A 15,852-nucleotide genomic window follows, 5' to 3' on the forward strand; every position below is an offset into this window, starting at 1 on the left:
ATATCTGAAACAAAAAAAATTGTACTGAATTTGAAAGAGGAAGGTTTCTTACGTGACAATTTACCACAATTTGACCAAAAAATAAAAAATAAATATTTTTTAACCATGAAAAACTGAAGAAAAACGGGCGATTTTTTACAAATTTTTTTCAAATTTCCGTAAATTTTTTTTTGCGGAATTTTTCACCAAAGGTGTTAAATTATCACGTAAGAAACCGTCCTTTTTCAAATCCCGTTCGATTTTTTTGCTTCAGAGATCGCAATCCTGAGATTAACTGTCCGCCATCGGAACTACTTTCTTTCGAGGGCTTCGACTTTGGCTCCCTCTACAGTATTAGTGTACGTGCATAAATTAAAAAAGATATATATTTTGTATTCTCTAAGAGTTAGATATTAACTTGTAAAAAGTTTTATGTTCATTTTTAAGAAAGGTTCTGAGAAAAAAAATCTTGAAAACATGCTTACTTTTGGTCTTCTAAAGTGTACTAGTACCTTAAAACCCACCAAATTTCATTTGCATATCTTAATTGGTTTTTAAAGCAATAAATAAATCGTCAGGTTGTAAAAAAAATTGAACAACCCGTATCTCAGAAACGAAGCGTTTGCGGACATATGATTATCAAGCAAATTGTCATTATTTTCTCATGCAAAATTACCCCTTAAAGTTTGTCGCACTTATTTAGAAAACACCCTGTACTGATGACAAACATAGCCAGTTGTTAAAGTACCTAACTTTTTTATTATCCAACATAAGCGAATGAATTGAAAGAAAAAATGTTAAGTAAACCTGAGGCTATAGTTGGGTTTTAATTTTAGTATTTTATAAATGCTAGAATAATCCACAGGGTGATGCGAACTTTGAGAAAAAAACACAGTTTGATTCGTACACCCGGTATACAATGACAGTTTGACTGTCTAGCAACAATATTATTACAACGATATTGTCGTATATAATATCACAAGAGAGAACATTTTGCCGGCAATATTTTCGACTGGTATGAAAGTTTGTTGCCTGGCAATTTTCGCGAATTAAATTTTGACTTAAATCACGAGACGTCAGTCGAGTGATTTTGTCAAAATTTCATAAGCGAAAATTACCAAAAGGCAACGAACTTGAATGAAACCAGGAGAAAATTTTGCCGGAAATAATTTTCTCTCGAATGATTTTCGACAAGACTATTTCACGAGACAATTAATGCACCATATCAACGAAATATAGTCTTTATTTATTTGTTATTACCAGACACTTTCGTGACGGATCTGCCATAATTTTGTCGCTGAGATTTCACGTCGTTAAGGAGTTTTGTCAGTAGGAAACGAAGCGTTGTTATGCCGTTTTATCAGTTAAAAACAGTCTAGTGCCAGAATAAAAGTGGCCAGTGGTAAAAAATCGCTTAAATCGGACAACAGGTTTAGGAAATTCGAAACATCAAAAATGACCAAATTTTTAGTGGATCATTTTTTTTGCACCGCAGTTATTATCTTTAGATGGGATTGAGCCATAATCACTGATCTCTAGGCGAAGCAATGAAGCACTGAACAGTACAAAACCTACAAATTTTCGACAGCAAAATGAATCGCTATGAAACTTAATAATTCGAATAGGGAAAGTATCAGGAAAGCTAGTGAACAAAATTCATGGTGGCAAAATTTGAAACTAGGAAAACCTCGACAGGAATTAGTTCAATTTTGTTAAACAAGGATTTTCAAGGTCGCTGAACACCAGTGGTAACGCGTGACTTTTTCTAAAGTGTTACCAAAACCAGATGCAAAAAATCTTATTTAAAAAAATGAAGATATGACTAAATGTATATATACATAGCTTCAATAATATCATTTTGTATATCACTTGAAACTCTCAAAAAACAGTTGATGTTTCTAGATGTTGGCAAAATTTTTGATCTTTTTTGGCAATTAATGTTAACAATTCCCTGTGATTGTCAGAGTCGTCGCTCTCAAAATGACCACGAAACGCTAATTCTTGTTTGGCCAAAAACATACGGTATCTATTATAAGTGTGTTAAGGATACACCTATCTATTTTTTTAACAAATTCATTATGTTTAGCAATAATTGCATTAAAAGCTTGGTTAAGAGAACTTCGATTCTTGTTTTGCCAAACTGAATCAAATTTGGTAGACATCTTAAATGTAGGTAACGGAGAAATTTCATGTCTCCTTTTTAAAACTCTAAAACTATTTAAATCGTGAACCTGGTGACTGGTCCACCCATTTTTCTGTAGAAACCAAAAGACATGGAGAACAATACAGTCTATTTTTCTTGCAACAACATAACCAAGGATTTTCACTGTACCAACTTAATTTAAAATATCGAACTACTTTTTTTATTCCTTTTTTAAATTGTTTAAAATAGGTCTTTCATTTTCAATAATCTCATTTTTTTCTTCAAAATTATACAAGGAGAATTACTTTTCAAGTAGTTGATCGATTACGCAGCGACACTCATCCGTGGTTAACTGCACACACACTTTTTATAGGTACTGTAACCAAATTTAAATCTGGTAACAGGGCTACTGATATAGATTCAGACACTAGCCGGTCCCGAGTGACAGCGAGGATATAACTGGTTCCAATGGTAATCGTGGTTACATGGACTTTTCGCCAGTGCTGAACACAAATATGGTAATGTCTGGTATGGTAAAGTTCATAATAGTTGTATTCCAAATCAGTCGACAATCATTTCCAGTATATCTATTGCACGATGCATCTCTTTAGATGGATCCAGGCTCATAAGGCCGTAAAGAACCTCGTGGTGAACATCGAAGCGATCATCAGAAGTTCGCGACGTTGCTGCTTGCGTCTTGAAGTATGCAACGAACCGAACCTTGTTCCGTACTTCGTAGCGAACGTTTTAACGTTCCATCAGTAATTATTGTTTTAAAATCGTATCTGTAAAAGATGGACGTTGCTGAGGCAGTCTTACTTATATATTATTGAGTTATTTTTATTAGTTATATAAGTATTTTTTAGTTAAAAAAGGCTACGAAACAAACAATTACCTACTGGTAATAAAAAATCTTATAGAAAAATGTAATGAATATAATAAACCATTAGCTTTAATATTTGTGGACAATGAAAAGGCCTTTGACATCATAAATCAACAAAAATGTTGGAAACCTTGACAGAATGCCTAATTGACTATCGGTATATAACTACATATAATTAAACACACATATACCAAAACGCAACAGCCAGTGTCAGAGTAGGGTATCATCAAACCCAGAAATTTTCGACACAACGTGCGGAGTACGTCATCGTGACACAAATCGTCGAAACTGTTCACTACACTTTTTGAATATACAGTGCGCTGAAATAAGTGTTACCCCTCCCCCCTTATTACCTTATTTGTTTTTAGTCCATAAACAAAACGCTTGGATAAGTCGATTTTTAAAATACTCATAATATATAGCATCAATGTTTCGAGCTTTACGCGACCCCTCGTCAGGTGACAGGCACAACTTTAATTTTTTTAAATGGGAAAGTACATCATGTGACACCTAATTTAAAAGCTTTTGAAATACTGATTACAAAAATGTATAACACTTAAATCCTTTTTAAGAGGAAACAGTAGCGATCAACAGGTAGCCAAAACGCGTTCCAAGATTGCGGCTGTATTTTTGAATATTCTTTTGAGATATTTGACACACTTATTCGTAATATAATTAAGAATGGCGGTACAGAGCCCAATTTGAAAAATATATTAATATGTGGAAATTACTCTGTAATTAAATACAATATTAAAAAAACGAGCCTGTACCGCCATTAAGAAGAACGTAAAAAATACACTTTCTTCAAATAAACTTTTTTATCCGATGCCTAGATTTTGTGTCATTTTGGAACTACTAAGATTTTTTATTTCATTAGATGCCTAGATGCCTAGATCTTGTGTCATTTTGGAACTACTAAAATTTTTTATTTCATTAGTAGTTCCAAAATGACACAAAATCTAGGCATCGGATAAAAAAGTTTATTTGAAGAAAGTGTATTTTTTTGTTCTTCTTAATGGCGGTACAGGCTCGTTTTTTTAATATTGTTTTTAATTACAGAGTAATTTCCACATATTAATATATTTTTCAAATTGGGCCGCTCTGTACCGCCATTCTTTATTATATTACGAATACGTGTGCCAAATATCTCGAAAAAATATTCAAAATTACATCCGCAATCTTGGAACGCGTTTTGGCTACCTGTTGATCGCTATTGTATCACCTTAAGAACGTAGGCATAAAATTTCGATCGAATTCTTTTTAAACGCATTAATTTTTTTTCGAATCCTGAGAAAACTAAGTATTTTTACAAAATTTAAACGCAGAATAAAATACTACATGATTACCGAGGGCTGAAAGTCCCTTAGAATAAACAAAAAGTTTGTTTTGAATTATATTATTTGAAATTAAAAATCAGACTAAATTTTCTCTTTTTTGACCTCTGTGACTTATTAAAATAAACATTATAGAAGTTTTCAGGAACTTTTTATTCTCTAGAATACTATAATAATTCATTCTGCGTTTAAATTTTTCAAAAATACTTATTAGTTTTCTCAGGATTCTAAAAAAATGAATGTATTTAAAAAGAATTTGGTCGAAATTTTTGCCTACCCTCTCAAAAAGTATTAAAGTATTATACCTTTTTGTAATCAGTATTTCAGAAGCTTTTAAATGAGGTGTGATATGACGTACTTTCCCATTTAAAAAAAATCAAAGTTATGCCTACCACTTGAAGAGGGATCGCGTAAAGTTCGAACCGTTGATGCTATAATATACTATAATTATTTTAAAAATCGATTTGTCTGAGAGTTTTGCTTATGTACTAAAAATAAATAATTTAATAAGGGGGAGTAATACTTATTCCAGCCCTCTGTATGTAAAAGAGCAAAACTGACCGACATAAACATAAACGGAGAAAAGCTTAGCCATCTGAGGTTTGCAGATGATAGTGTACTAATAGCTGATAGGATAGATGAGGCCAAAGAACTTTTAAATCAGCTCTAGCTTTCCTTGCTAGAAGGGGAATTGAAAATAAATACATATAATAAAGAAAGATAACCAAACCCAAACCGTTAACCTACTCCGTCGAATAAGGCTGACTTTGACATACCAATTAGCCTTAAAAAAACCTTTAATCCCAAACCGCCAGCTACGACAAAGAACAGGCTGATTTAGTCGAAAGAGAATAGCAACACTAAACAAAGTCAGAATAGCCGTGTTAATTGCCAGGACCCCCGTAAGGGCTACTGGCGCCTGTGTGCAAAAAGGGATTTTGCGCCCCTTAAGTCATTTTGGATCATGTTTTTTATTTATTTTTTGTAAGGTAGGTTTTGTAGGTGGTATAATAAGGGTCATATTACCCGTATGTGCGCCAATGGTGAATATTAAATTCCTAACTGTACATCAAAAAAGTGCAATAACTATCTATCTCTTAAAACCAACCAAATTTCATTTGCATATCTTAACCGGTTTTAGAGCAATGAAAAAATCGTCAGTTTGTAAGAAAAATTTCAATACCATGTATCTCGAAAACGAAGTATTTACGGACAAACATTTATAAAGCAAACTGTCCATAATTTTTTCATGCAGAATTACAACGTAAAGTTTGCCATACTTATTTAAAAACACCCTGTATTGACGAAAATCAAGGCTATTTGTTAAAGTACCGAACTTTTTTATTATCCAACATAAGCGAATGAATCAACAGAATGTTAAAAAACATGAGGCAATAGGGTTTTAATTTCAGTATTTTATAAATGTTAGAATATTCCACAGGGTTACACGAACTTTGAGAAAAAATCACAGTTTAATTGGTACACCCGGTATAACCCGGTATAATGACAATTTACCTGTCTAGCAACAATATTATTACAGCGATATTGTTAAAGAATACTATAACGTATTAAAAAAATCACTTAAATCGGACAACAGGTTTAGGAAATTCGAGACATTCGAGACAGAAAAGCAACTTAATTGTTTTAATTTTATTAAACAAATCATTGGAGTCGATATCCTTATTATCCTGATCGTCAGTGTCAGTCGTTCTTCAAGATTAGCAGCAGGATTATAAACACAGGAAAAACCAAGAAACTACCGCCTGATTTCTGTCATGTTCTCGCAAATAGGAACCCGCATGGATCCGCATCATCCGCAATACTTGGATGATAATATGTACTCATAAAATCTCGTGTGTATTTATACCTAATCCTATTTAATTTCTCAACGTTTATTTTAAAATTAATTTATGTTTTTTTTTTGGAAATTTTTTTGCCATTTTTGAACCTGGGTTTTGGTGCCCCTAAAGGAAGGCGCCCGTGTGCATTGCACACTTTGCACATATGGTAGCGGGGGCCCTGTTAATTGCCAACATTCGGAGCAAACCAGACACATGAAGAAGAGGAAATATTTATTACAGAGTACTCCTAATTGACCGTGGCTGAATGGATCAAACAGTCCAAACCCATTAAAGAAAGATTTACATATTTAACTGCAGGTTGTTTTAAAAATTAAACACTAATTATTCTAATTATACTAATTTAATTCTTATTTAAAATTACTAAAGCTCTAATGACTCGTTTTATATCAAGTAATGAAAATAAAGGAAACCCTAACAATGAATTAATTATGAGAGATTTGATTCCACTAAAACTTATGGTAAAGAATAGGGGAGGATCTTGAAATTCAATTTGGGTCAATTGATTATCGATAAAGTATATTAGCATTTAAATCGCATGCTTATCTATTATTTTCATTCCAATGAAAATCAGCTATAATTGGGCTTTTACAGAAAACAGTTTATTGTTATTCGATCTAATGGTTATAAAAAACAATTTAAAAAAAATTAATTGACTATGCGTTCACTAATTATTGTTTGGGTATTAAAGTCAAACTGGGGCTTTAACAAAGTACACTATTATCTGAATATTCAAGCTTTTGGAAACGTTTATTTCCTTGTTCAAGAATATTAAAATGCAATAACAGAAGAAAAAAATTAAAATATATCTGAATGTTACAACAAAAAATTATGAAAAATTTACCAAAATTTTTTTTCTCTGACTCTGGCCTTGGTTTAGAACTAGAACCTTTAGCCACGTAATTGTATAACTTATCACTAACTCAGGTATAATTTGTAGTGTGTGTGTTGAGTAAGTGTCTTGTTACTTTGCAAAGTCGACGTCATTGTCTTTGCAAAGAGACGCTAATTGTATCCGAACGTCTGCGGTCCCTCCGGTGAGTACCGATCCCACAAGGACAGAAACTATCTTCATTTATTAATTTATAATAAACGAGAAATTTCTGATCCTGGTAAGATTCGAACTCACGACCATTCGGACTTTTAGTTTCCATTTTTTTTAACCATTTTTCTATTTTATTTAAGTGGGCTTGTAAGTTATGCGAAGCTCTTTGGGGGTCTGTTTGAGATGCGGTAATACCTGTGTCATCTGCAAATGTTGCGACTAATGTCAATCTAGTTGTAGGTAGGTCAGTAGTAAATAATAGGTATAATAAGGGACCGAGTACACTACCTTGTGGGGCACCGGATTTTATTTTAAATAGTTCTGAGCGAGCATCTTGTTGTTTTACTAATGAAAAGCGATCTGTCAGATACGATTTTATAATTAAATAATATTGAGCCGTATGGCTTGCAAATTGTAGAAGCCTCGGAGGTGTAACCAGAGAAGGTTCCCATTGTTTTCATTCTGGTGGGATGTAGAATAGCATTATGTTGTTTTATACGCCATTAGAGTGAAAACTTAGTCTTTTTAAATAATATTGATATGGAAGATTTTTCTTCAGCTTATGGAGGAGTCCTGTATGCCACACTTTGTCGAATGTTTAGCTGATATCTATAAAAGCTGCACTAGAGTACCTCTTGTTTTCTAGATGTTTGCTGATTTGTTTGACTATACGATGTGTTTGTTCTATTGTTCCATGTTTGCTACGGAACCCAAATTGGTGTTTTGGAATTTCTTGTTTCTTCTATTATTGGTTCTAATCGATGTAGAAACATTTTTTCAAATAGCTTAGATAACATAAGTAAGAGACTAATGGGTCTATATGAGTTTTGTTCTTTGGGGTCTTTTTCTGGTTTTTGTAACATTATGATCTCTGCTACTTTCCACTGATTGGGAAAATGTGCATACGGAAGTATTGCATTAAATATGTGTTATTGCCATGATTGTTTTCTTAGATAGGTTTTGCAGGATTTTTCCAGAGGTCATGTCCAGGAGCCTTTTTTGGATTGAGTTAAGTTATATAAAATTAAAAATATGTAATAAAAGGCTGTTATAAATCTTGCAAATGTTTTATGAAAATTATAATTTTAAACGGGTATAACTGTGTGTGTGTTTTGTGTTTTATTGGCACTGGTTTTCACAACCAATTGGCCAGTCAATTTCATAATGATTTTTTAGACTATAACTTATCACTAACTCAGGGGAGTAATGTGTAGTGGAATAAGTGTCTTGTTACTTTGCAAAGTCGACGTCATTGTCTTTGCAAAGAGACGCTAATTGTATCCGAACGTCTGCGGTCCCTCCGGTGAGTACCCACCTCACAAGGATAGAAACTATTTTCAATTATTAATTTATAATAAACGAGAAATTTCTGACCCTGGTAGGATTCGAACTCACGACCATTCGGACCTTTCGATCCAAAGGTAGACGCTCTTACCACTGAGCCACAGAGGGGGGTTAGGGTATAACTGTAATCTGTAATGATACAAATAAAGATAAAGTGATTTGACAAACTTTGTTTGAAAGCCTATGAATTAAGCTTTAAGATGAGACTTTGTAAAGCTCATTTGCATGCGTAGAGGCCGAGTTTTGATTGAAAAGGCTTCGAAAAATAATTATTTTGCAATTTGCATTAGGCACTAATTTTACAATATCTTAAGTTCTAATTATTGTATTTAAGTGTATAGAATGAAAAATCAATGGGAAAATCCCAATAGTTGGCTGTATACCATAGTTTAAAAAACCAATACAGAAGTAAAAACTTCGAGATGTATTCTGGTATAAAATCGTTTATTTAAAACTATAAAATGTCATGGATTGCAAAACGTTTTCGTTCTAAACAGAACATCTTCAGTGCCTAGAATGAAGTATTTCCACGTTAGTTTAAAGCAAAAGGTTATAGAAAGGTGTATAGAATGACTTTTTCTTTGATTTTTAGAAGAGACAAATTTTATTTGAAATTTTTTTAGCTCTAGTTTACGAGCTGGAAGCTTATAAACAAATTTATGAGCAATTAAATTGTTTATAAAGGGCGCTTTACAGCTTGCAATTCTACCTGCAAGACGCAAGAAAGTTGCCTAAAGGCATGCGCAGTATGTCGTCAGTTGATTATTGCATGCAACTTCTTGCAATTGCGCGATAATCGGTTTGGTGCCATTTTTTCTGCAAGTTTTCATGCAAGTCTAGGGAATTTGATTTTTCCACAATATCAAATGTCATTGACGACACGGATTCACGAATACATGCCGATCAGCTGTTTTCTGTTTGTGAAATATATCAACGATGGAAATGAATGAATAATGAAATGGCACTTTCTGAGATTCTATAATTATTGTAAATTGTATATTAAGCTACGGAAGCTCTCTCCCTCCTCTAGCTAAATACCTTAGGATAATAATTAATTTGTGTTTCGCAGAAATAGTATTTCGAAATATAGATTTCTTTGTAATTGTTCAATTTTTCTTAAGGGTTTATTAAAATGTACATTCATTCCTAGAAAATTAGAGTCATTTTCATCATCTACTTGGATAAATTCTTCTGTTGGAGATACATTATTACCCCTCTTCTTGTTTAAAAGATCTTATACTCACCATGTCCGATCTCGGCGTTCTAAATTAGTGACTAAAAGGCTGGCTGCAGTAATAATAGTACTTAAAGTTGCTGCTACCGCATTTTTCCTTTTATATTTGGTTATTTCTGATAGTCTTGGTATTTCGAAATTTACCAAGTTAAATAAACAGCAATAAAGTAATTAAAAAAAAACAAAAGTTTATAAGTTAGGTTAAGGGTAAAACTTTCAAATTGCATGCAAGCCGGGTTGCAAGCTGTAAAAGACTATGCAATAGACTTGCATGAAAGTCTTGCATGCAAGAAATTGCAGCAAGTTTTCTTGCAAGCTGTAAAGCGGTCTTAACAGTTTTTTGACCAATCGGATCGAAATCCGCCCTCGAAATTGGTAATTAGCAGCCAAAATACATACGAAATACTTTGGGATTTGCCCATCAGAATTGAAAAGTCCACAGTTACCTGGTGCCTAGACTGGTTGGGCCGATATCTATACTCGTTGCAATATATTTAAAAATAATAATGTGATGATTTTATTTAAGATATGTGTTTTGTACTTGTGATATACAATACGTGATGATCGTAAATATATCAGATTGTAAATCTATAAATTGTTTACTATAAAACCAGTTGTTATTCTTCGCAGACTTTTCTATTAAGGTGATGCAGTAGCGAAGCAGGTAGCAAAAACGCGTTCCAAGATTGCGGCTGTAATTTTGAATATTTTTTCGAAATATTTGGCACACGTATTCGTAATATAATAAAGAATGGCGGTACAGAGCCCAATTTGAAAAATATATTAATATGTCGAAATTACTCTGTAATTAAATACAATATTTAAAAAAACGAGCCTGTACCGCCATTAAGAAGAACAAAAAAAAATACACTTTCTTCAAATAAACTTTTTTATCCGATGCCTAGATTTTGTGTTATTTTGGAACTACTAAAATTTTTTATTTCATTAGTAGTTCCAAAATGACACAAAATCTAGTTATCGGATAAAAAAGTTTATTTGAAGAAAGTGTATTTTTTTGTTCGTTTTAATGGCGGTACAGGCTCGCTTTTTTAATTTTGTATTTGATTACAGAGTAATTTCCACATATTAATATATTTTTCAAATTGGGCTCTGTACCGCCATTCTTTATTATATTACGAATACGTGTGCCAAATATCTCGAAAAAATATTCAAAATTACAGCCGCAATCTTAGAACGCGTTTTCGCTACCTGTTGATCGCTACTGTTTCCTCTTAATCGCAAAAATAGTGTTTTATTACAAATAAGTATAACTAATGTTACTAATAGTCTAATAATAAAAATGTCAATAGTAAGGCCACGTAAGCGTTACAGAATTAAATAAGTAATAACTAATTATTACAACAATTATCACTGAGTAGTATTTCTAATTATAGAAAGTAACTTAAAATTTTATTAGTCGTAAAAGTAGATTAAAGGTGTAATGCTTTCTAGTCTCATAAAAATCAGAAGTTATTTGTATGAGTACTTTACTTGATAAAAACTCATAGGCCTGGATCCCGCGTTCCAAAAATAAGTTGACTAATAATCAGCTGAAAATTTGTTACTAGCTTAACGGTGTCTAGTCGGAAAAACTTTGATGTACGGGAACACTGGAACAGGGGAAGTTTTAATTGTGAAATAGTTTCAAAATTTGGACCGTTAGATTACGAAAACGTCCCATGTATTTTGTCGGACAAAACATCCAATTGATTTGTTACCCTTTCATTAAACTCTCATGCAAAAATCAAACTGCTATTATTAACCAACATGATTCCTTTAGACATGTTCTTCGTGTTCCATGCATTAAAATGCTCACTTGGTGATAAACACCAGTCTGATTTTTGCATGAGAGTTTAATGAAAGGGTAACAAATCAATTGGAAGTTCTGTCCGACAAAATACATGGAACGTTTTCGTAGTCTTACTTGCCAAATTTTTAACCTGTTCCACAATTAAAACTTCCCCTGATCCTGTGTTCTCATACATGAAAGTTTGTCCGACTAGACACCGTTAAGCTATAGGTATAACAAATGTTCAGCTTGCTATTAGTCAACCTTTTTTTGGTACGCGGGATTCAGGTCTATCACAGATAAATTGACATTACATGGCTGCCTTCAAATAGAAAAACAGAAAATAAAATAGACTTCATTCTATTCTTAGACGATAAATTCAAGAAGAGAAAAGCAAGATAAATACCTATAACAAAAAGCCTTGAGATCAAGGAAGGAGTGGTACAAAGTTGTTCATTATCATATGTAATGTTTAATATAATATTAGAACAAAGATAAGGCCTTATAAATTCTAAGAATATAAGGAAAGACAGCTTTACATTAAATTCGATTGGGGGTACCAACATTGGCTGACAGTGGTTTCTGCTTTTCAGCGTCTTCAGAGCTGTGTGTGGTGTATACCGAGGAGAACTAAATCCAAACTGTCGAAGTATGTATAGCGATACGCTTTAATTACTATTTTTGCTAATTTTAATTTTAATATTTTTTCTCAAAAACGAAACAGCGTTAGTCATTCAAATACAAAATGTTAAGAGACATGGCTTGGCCCTGTCACATCTGTTTTTCGTCTGTCGGTGCAACAGGCTGCACCCTCATTAATTGAGTACTTTATCGGACAGTTATTGTGTCAACAGCTCGCTATGCATTCGAAATTGTTTTTCTTAAAACTGTAAAAGTAGACGCCAGACTTAGTGATTTATTTGCTCATCTGGTCAAGGGGAAAGGAACACAAACATTATCATCGTTTGTGGTTGTTTTCTTTCGAAGATCGACCCACGAAATTCTTAAATTGCGTCTGTAACACCACATCTCGAATGCCTCGAATTTTCTTAACCCTCGTGAGGCAGACCTAGTTTTTCTCGCCTATCTTTTTTAATAATTTTTTTTGATTTTTGTCCATTTTTTTATTCGTATTAAATTTAATTCTAAACGTATTCCACCCATTTCAGCATTTAAAACTCTTTGCGTTTACGTGCTTTTTTGAAAAAATGACTTTTGGGTGCAAATGATGAAAATTTCTAATCCTGAATTGGACCACCTGGAGCTAACAGAGGTACAGGACAAGGTCGGTGTTACTTATGTCAGAGAAAAAAGACCGAAAGTCCCGGCATAACTGTATTATGTGTAAAAACTTTGTGTTTTTCATTCTGTGAAAAATTTCATGTGTTTGTCTTGCGACGATAATAATTTTTTTTTAAGAAGAAATGAGTACTTTTTTTGTAAAATTTTGTTTCGTACTATAATAAATAAGTGCTAATTATCATTCAAATTAATTTCCCCGACGTTCACATATAAAAAAAATGGATATACAGATGGGGTGCAAAAGCACCCCGTACCGTTGTTTACGTAAGAATCTAAGCACCGCCTTACGAGGGTTAATGAAGGTTTGGAGAGTGTCCAGGCCTCTACTCCGTATAATAACGTAGAAAATACTTATAGAAAATAAATGTTTTAATTTAATTTATGTAAAGTGGGTGATCAGTAGTTCTCCCTCTACAGGTCTAATCTTCAATTTCTTTTCAAATAATTTTTTTCAAATAATATTACAAAATGTTGTTCTGAAGCTATTTTCTTGTGGCATTTTTTGCAATTAACTAGTTTTGATGGGAAATAAGCCACACTTTTACTAAAAAAAATGATTTTATTAACGTTTCGACGCTCAAAGCGGCTTCATTTATATCGGCAATTTAGACATATATTATACATTTTAAAGTAGAAGACTTGGCAATAATATTGCAAATATTTATGAGTTGCGTTCTAGTGCAGTCACTAAAGGTGGATATGAGCTATTACCTTCGATTTCGTTGAACCTCCATCGATTTGCATGAAAATTGGTGAGTGGTTAGAGAATATCTCAAGGAACAAAGGTGACATGGTGTCAACTTGCGCTTTTACCCTGGGGGTGGATGCCACCCCTCCTCGGGGGTGAAAATTATTTTATTAAAAATAACACCACAATTCGATAGAGGGACAAATTATATGCAAAATTTGTTACATAAAGTTATTAAAATAAATCAAAACTTTTTGAATTATTAAAGATCAAAAATTTTTATTTTTCGTGAGAAAAATGCAGGTTTTTAACCGTTTTTTCATAAACAACTCAAAAACTACTTATAAGTTTTTACAAAAAAGTTACTATTATCAAATTTGAGGCTAATAAAAAATCAAATAAACTCCTTACTAGAAAAACCTTTCATAATGTTAAGTGTTAATGTTAAGAAAAAGTGAGATATAGGTAATTGAATATATATTTCTTTCGTAGAGTACCCAAATCTAAGTATTCAAGCTAAAATACCGGGAAAATGGTGCATTTTATAACATAAACGTATTAAACATTTTTTTTAGTCAAAGTTCTTAGAAATATCTATCAAATAAGCCCTCGAAAAAGTTAATTAAAATTATGCATTAACATTTATGCACCAAAAATGTTTCAAAATTTATCTTTGTAAAATTTTTCCAAATAATGTTATTGTTTTTTTTTTTGTAAATAACTCCGTTAATTTTTAAAATATTAGGTTGATCTAAAAACTAATTAAAAGTTGATTCTAAGAGCTATTAAAAAACGTCAAATTAGTCTTTGAAATATCTTATTTTTTTTTAAATAAAAGGTTAAATGGCCCCGGTTACATGGTTCTCGCAGCAAAATTGAAATTTTAAACGTTTCTATCTCGGTTATTTTGTACTTTATGGAAATAGTAAAATGGATAAAGCATTTAGAACAGAAAAAACTAAAATTTAGTTATATATAATTTTTTGCGTATATTGAGTATTTTTGGAGTTATTATCAAAAGAAAATGAAAAGTACGATAATTTTAAAAATTTTGATTTTTTAAATTATATATTTTTTTCAAAAATATGCATTCTAAACCGGTCAAAATTGTTGAAATCATTAACTATCTTAACCTAAAGAAATTCTTGTGAGGATTACTACAAATTTTAAGTTTTGTGGAAATGGCGTATGTTTTATTTTTCACTTTTTCCTAAAAAAATCGGAAGGGTTCTCTTATTTTCTTCATAACTTGCTTAATTTTGATGCTATTAACTTCTACTGGAGCTCATTTGATAGATATTCCGAAGTACTTTGAGAAGTGTTTAACAAGTATATTCTATAAAATGCATCGTTTTCCCGTTATGTAAGCTTGAATACTTAGATTTGAGTACTCGTCGAAAAAAAAATATACATTCAATTACCCATAACTCACTGTGAAATAACATTAGTTTAGTTCTGTAAGTGGGAGAAGTGTATTAAATTTTTTATTATCTTTAATTTTGGTAATAATAACTTCTTTACAAAAGCTTATAGTTTTTGAGTAATACGTGAAAAACAGCTTTAAAAGATGCATTTTTTCAAGAAAAAATAAAATCTTTGATTTATTAATTCAAAAAGTATTGATTTATGTTAATAACTTTATATAACAAATTTTGCTTAGAAGTTGCCCCTCTATCGATTTCTGGTATTAGTTTTAATAAAAAAAATTTCACCACTGAGAAGGGGTGGCATCCACCCCCAGGGTAAAAGCGCAAGTTGGCTTCACGTCACCTTTGTTCCTTGAAGTATCTTCTAACTACTCACCAATTTTTATGAAAATCGCTGAAGGTTCAACGAAATCGGAGGTGAAAACCTTCAGTGACTCCACTATTCCTGGGATTATAAATATTACAAAAATTAAAAAAAAACTAACAAAATAATAATAAGTTACCTTAATTTGTGCAAGAAAACTGTGTGCCTTTTGATATACAGATAGGTGGGAGGTTTCTGGAGGAGCAGCAGATTGGGGTCTGAATTCCGGCGCCTCCCGAGGGCTACTTAATTCAGACGTCGATTTGCTGAGGTGTCTTCCCGCCATTGTGGGAGACGATGGCATGTTATCAAACTCACATACCTCCAGTGCTCTTTCTGCAAACAAAATTAATAGATTAACATTTTTTGGCAATGTAATTCCAAAAACTTTATTAAAAGCCAGTATATACACTTCTACAAAAAAAAATTGTCTGATGAGAACTAAATATTATGGAAAATTG

General features: G+C 32.3%; 1 protein-coding gene across 7 annotated transcripts in view; it reads right to left on the minus strand.

The window, feature by feature from the left end:
- Window positions 1-15,852, minus strand: part of LOC114332991 (multiple C2 and transmembrane domain-containing protein) — a 309,140-nt gene that overhangs the window by 228,923 nt on the left and 64,365 nt on the right. For all 7 annotated transcript variants that reach the window (XM_050647930.1, XM_050647932.1, XM_050647933.1 and 4 more), the window contains one exon: window positions 15,531-15,727. In XM_050647930.1, coding sequence (XP_050503887.1) covers window positions 15,531-15,727 — 197 coding nt within the window. The remainder of the gene's footprint in view (window positions 1-15,530; window positions 15,728-15,852) is intronic.

The sequence above is a fragment of the Diabrotica virgifera genome, chromosome 4 (genome assembly GCF_917563875.1).
Source record: "Diabrotica virgifera virgifera chromosome 4, PGI_DIABVI_V3a".
Classification (NCBI taxonomy): Eukaryota; Metazoa; Arthropoda; class Insecta; order Coleoptera; family Chrysomelidae; genus Diabrotica; species Diabrotica virgifera.